The sequence below is a fragment of the Opisthorchis viverrini genome (genome assembly GCF_000715545.1).
Source record: "Opisthorchis viverrini unplaced genomic scaffold opera_v5_273, whole genome shotgun sequence".
NCBI classification, from domain to species: domain Eukaryota; kingdom Metazoa; phylum Platyhelminthes; class Trematoda; order Opisthorchiida; family Opisthorchiidae; genus Opisthorchis; species Opisthorchis viverrini.
In genome coordinates this window covers 468,851-473,961 of record NW_008751925.1, presented here as the reverse complement: position 1 = coordinate 473,961, position 5,111 = coordinate 468,851, and the positions used below count along the sequence as shown (strand labels likewise).

General features: G+C 48.5%; 1 protein-coding gene across 1 annotated transcript in view; it reads right to left on the bottom strand.

Annotated features, from left to right (window-relative positions):
- The window catches only part of T265_14805 (hypothetical protein), a gene marked incomplete at both ends in the record, with an annotated part of 14,930 nt that extends 11,290 nt beyond the window's left edge, over positions 1-3,640 (bottom strand). Inside the window, 2 exons of the mRNA XM_009175350.1 lie at positions 3,434-3,543; positions 3,584-3,640. Coding sequence (XP_009173614.1) covers positions 3,434-3,543; positions 3,584-3,640 — 167 coding nt within the window. The remainder of the gene's footprint in view (positions 1-3,433; positions 3,544-3,583) is intronic.
- Positions 3,641-5,111: the final 1,471 nt, after the last annotated feature.

Sequence of the window (5,111 nt, the reverse complement as noted above, 5' to 3'; positions counted from 1 at the left end):
TGCCATACCGCCAGAAAGAAGCATAGGGGTGGGGATATTGCTAAGTTGCCCAAGCCTAGGCAAGGAGATTCGAGGGGCAGGGGTCGGATTTGGACAACCACTGAGCCATCTGGTTCTGTAAAAGCTTCTGAAATCGTGATTCTTCGTCGTAGGGCTTCATCTGAAATTTTGTTTTGTGGACATCAAACGGGATTTCGACCGGATATATGCTGCATCGGTCACATCTTCACACTCGGTGGGGGTGTTATGAAGGTACCATGGATACAGGCCATCTCTAATCTTTAACTTCGGGGGTGCTTTCGGCTCTGTCAACCAGCTTGTACTTCTGGCCATGCGTGTTCAACCGGAAGTTCGTGAACATACTCCAATACCTGTATTAATATGCTTCTTGATATTAGGTCGCGTATCATCATCATCGACAGCATGACATCAGTGTTCAACACCGATGCTTCACTGCCGCACAACTACGATTTAGTTGAAAGCCTTATTGTAAAGCAAAGAGTAAAGGTGGACAGGGAAGGGACTTAGTGATATCTTACCACAATCATTCCGAGGTGCCTACACCTCCAGACATTCACTCAGGCAATCTGGATGGAAACTGACAAGAACGCCACTGACATCGGTTGGCAGCCATATCTTGTAGTGCCTCCAACCAGGCACAGTGAGGATCACGCGGTCCTCACCCTGGACAGCGAGTAGCACCGACAGCACCCAAGCGTTTCGTGATCTTCATACTCTTCTGCCAGGTCATGGATTGGCTACCTTTCTGTTTACGCCACTCTGAGTTGGGCATGGAAAACAGCACTCTCTTCGGCAAACGATGGTTCGGTATACGCAACACATGTCCCAACCAACGCAGCTTCTGGTTGTTGTTGTCAGTTTCCATCCAGATTGCCTGAGTGAATGTCTGGAGGTGTAGGCACCTCGGAATGATTGTGGTAAGATATCACTAAGTCCCTTCCCTGTCCACCTTTACTCTTTGCTTTACAATAAGGCTTTCAACTAAATCATAGTTGTGCGGCAGTGAAGCATCGGTGTTGAACACTGATGTCATGCTGTCGATGATGATGATACGCGACCTAATATCAAGAAGCATATTAATACAGGTATTGGAGTATGTTCACGAACTTCCGGTTGAACACGCATGGCCAGAAGTACAAGCTGGTTGACAGAGCCGAAAGCACCCCCGAAGTTAAAGATTAGAGATGGCCTGTATCCATGGTACCTTCATAACACCCCCACCGAGTGTGAAGATGTGACCGATGCAGCATATATCCGGTCGAAATCCCGTTTGATGTCCACAAAACAAAATTTCAGATGAAGCCCTACGACGAAGAATCACGATTTCAGAAGCTTTTACAGAACCAGATGGCTCAGTGGTTGTCCAAATCCGACCCCTGCCCCTCGAATCTCCTTGCCTAGGCTTGGGCAACTTAGCAATATCCCCACCCCTATGCTTCTTTCTGGCGGTATGGCAGTTAGGCGCCCGGAGGGTGCTACAGCTGAACGACGATTTTTACAGACGGGAGCCAAACTGATACCTCTGTGTTCACAGTCACAGTACTAAAGCTGAGCAAAAGTATGGGTTTGTGGCGCCTCGGTCAGGCGTTCCGGAAATCAAAAGCAGGATCAGAACAGCGCTGGAAACAGCAGTGACGTATACGCAAGTCCAAATGGGAAGCACACACCGGCTGGACCTGGCAATGCTTAGAGTCGACGACGACTTAGTGACAACTAGCGAATTAGTCGGAAATGGAGTCCTACAGGGATCAATCGTAAAACCAGGTCATACGAGTAAGTGTGAACACGAACAGGCTTTTTCACAGATATCACCTAAAGTTTCACTGCCCGAGTAACTCCACAACACATGAAATGAAGCTAAGAATGGCATAATTATAAACATTTTCAGCAAGCAGGTCGCTAGACATCACCAGTTACTTGATTCCAGAGAGCATACTCCCTCCGGTAAAAACCTAAAACCTCAAACAGATGTGATGTAAAAGCAGGGAACTACAAGGATGTAGTTCTGATTATCGCTTACCCTAGATCCACCGACGTTCTATCTCACTTCGGACCCTCACATTGCCCTTTTCATTAACTGGGTAATAAAAAAATCATTCAGCTGGAGCACTCGTTTGGTGCCCAGCGGCGATGCCACCAGAGGGAAGCACGAAGGCTGGGACACTGCCAGGTTGCCCATGCCTAGACAGGGGAAGTCGATAGGCTGGTCAAGTCCGAACCACGGACATTTTGGTCAGTAAATTCGTGCTCTAACCACTGTGTGCGAAGAGAGGTCCGGAAACAAGAGGGTTTACTAACAGTGAAGAGTACAGCCGAATCAATCCAGGTTCAAACTCCCAGCTGCTACAACTTCCAAAGTATAGTTGTCGTGATCCTCGGACGTGGGCTCTGGAACTTCCAAGTTGTCTATACATAGTAATCGCTATCCAAAGGCAAGTGTTGGGTTTGAACAAGAGACAGGCGAAAACAGTTCACGACGAGCACCAATGTGCTTCGAGCTCGCGCTGGGTGCCGCCAGAGAAGCTCAGTTAATAGTGACAACGCCTCAACCTCGAACTCTACACTCACCAGTACTGCGACACCGATGAGAAAAAGTTCTTTTTCTGCGCATTTGCGGAGCCCAACAGACCTTTGTCACCCGAGCTAGGACACTGGCTACAAAATGACATTCAAGCATTTTGGAGTGCCACTGCATTGTGATATTCACAGTCGTATATTCATGGGACGAAAATTCCGCAGATCAGCCCGTGAGAGCCTTTTTGGGAACACACTGGCCGACATGTGGGAAACCTGAGATAAAGTGCGAGTTGACACAGGTAAAATTATCACGTTACTCTGAAGTGCCTGAAACCGCAAAATGAAACCTTCCAGCCCTTGTTGACCTGGATCTGAACATGAGGATAAATAGCATGTTAATCGCAATAAACGAAGCCGCTGCCATCACCAATGAAATTTAACACGTCGGAACCCGATTCTTCGGACTAGGGTAGACGTGGGAAAACTTCGTGCTTATGGTCGATGGAGGAGGCTATCTAAACCAGAGGGAGACTGCTATAATCGACACGTCACCGGATAGGGTGGTCAGCATCCTAAATATCCTACAGGATGCCCACCTCAGATAAGTATTCCAAGCAGGTGGATGACTTGGCAGTTCGGCGCAATATTGACGGGTTGCACCCACATAATCATCGAGGAGAAAAGCCCGAACGTCACTGAACATATCTGAAGGAGCTCACACGGAAATTATACACTGCCAAATAGAGTACATTTCAACTGAAGCGAATTTCGGCCTCCTTGACTCAAAAAGTGAAACTCCAAGCGCCTATCATTACTTCGACCCACACAGCAAAAACGTATGGACGGTTCAGGTGACGCTGATGAGGATAAAACTGAATAGCCTAATCAGGCTTACCTGAGGTTATCCGAGTTGGTATCCTGATTAGATGGAGTGGAGGTAGTTTGCGGCGGCTGCGTGGCTTTCGGACCTCTGCAGACCAAATGTATGGTTTGGACGCCGGTAGACTACGTTGAAAAAACGCTAGACTGAAAGCGATACGCTTACGTCTCTGAATACGGATTCGAGGCATACTTCATCCTTAAGCAGTTTACCAGCATGGATTAACCTTTGTGAGGCTGGTGTAGGGTTCGTAGGGTAACATTCACACAAGTGTGCTTTCAGTTCTTTAACTGTCCACACAGCCGGGCAGCATATATTCTGACAAGGGATTTTATCATTGGGAGACTTTATGACCAGATTGACTGACCGAGACGTCATCCTGCCGGGAAGAATGACGAGCAGAACAGCGGCCTCGAAAAGGTCCTTGAACTTGCCACACTTAAATTACTTTCAGTTCGCAATCCACACGCAATCGGCGTTACGCGGAACCGAGGAGCCTGCCTAAGCTCCATATACAAGGCTTCTTCTTTCCACTCAGTCAACTCAGTCCTTCCAAAAAAACGCGGGTCAAAACCAAAGTTTTGCCATCATTATCTGCGTTATTGGCTTTCGGAAGTTCACGGATTCACGGATTGATACACAGGATTGAGGCCATTGCCCAGGTTTCCCGGCCCGCTTTTGTTCTTGTCGGTCAGTGGCTGTCGTTCACCTGAAAGGCACGAGTGAAAAAAGGATGTAGCGCTGCTCTTTAAGTTCTCAGCGCGGAGCAGTATGCTTGCCAGCGCGAGGACTTGCATAAATAAGTGTCTATGTGGGGCGTGGACAATTGTCCGAAGTGTGCGCTCTGAGCTCGAAAATTTCCTCACCATGTTCTAGCCGTGTGTCTTCTTGGTCAACGGCGAAAAACCTGTTGGCCAGGTCTTGTTCAGACAGGGCATAAGTGAGAATTAGGTCCTCCAGGAGGCGATGATATGCCAGGGGAAAAGGTCAAGCACCGCGGGACGGGTTTCATATTCCACGGATTAGGTCCCCTGGAGGCGACGGCACTCCAGGGGAGTGAGATCAAGCATCGCGGAATACGTTTCGTAGTTCACGGATTTGAGGCCGGCAACCATTCTCGTGGCGGCTCGCTGGACATGCTCAATGAGGGTGAAGTCTTTCGTGCGCCCTGAGTAGACAACTTGGTTGGCGTATTCCAGGAGCGGTCTGACATAGGCACCATAGAGTATTTGGAAGTCCATGCGAGTAATACGGGAGAAGGTGCGTCGGATCGTCCGTAAAATGAGCTTGCTAGCTCAAGGTTCAGATACACGGATTCACGGAATGATACACAGGATCGAGGCCTTCACCCAAGTCTTGTTCTTGAAGTTCAGCGGCTGTCGTTCACCTGAAAGGCATAAATGAAAGAAGTTTAATACTGCTCCTGAAGTTCTCAGCGTGAGGCAGTGAGCTTACCAGCGCGAGGACTCGCCTAAATTGGTGCTTAGTAGTGTTTTGAACTGGGTTCTAAATGGAGCATGTACAACCGTCGGAGGAAGGTGATTCCACGCAGCTGCCACCCGAAATGAGAGATAATTTCGCTCAGTGGAAGTGTGCGCTCCGAGCTTGAAAATCTCCTTACCACGTTCCCGCCGTGTGATGGCTGAGCCAACAGTGAAAAACCTGTTGGCTAAGCCTTGTTCAAACTGTGCAT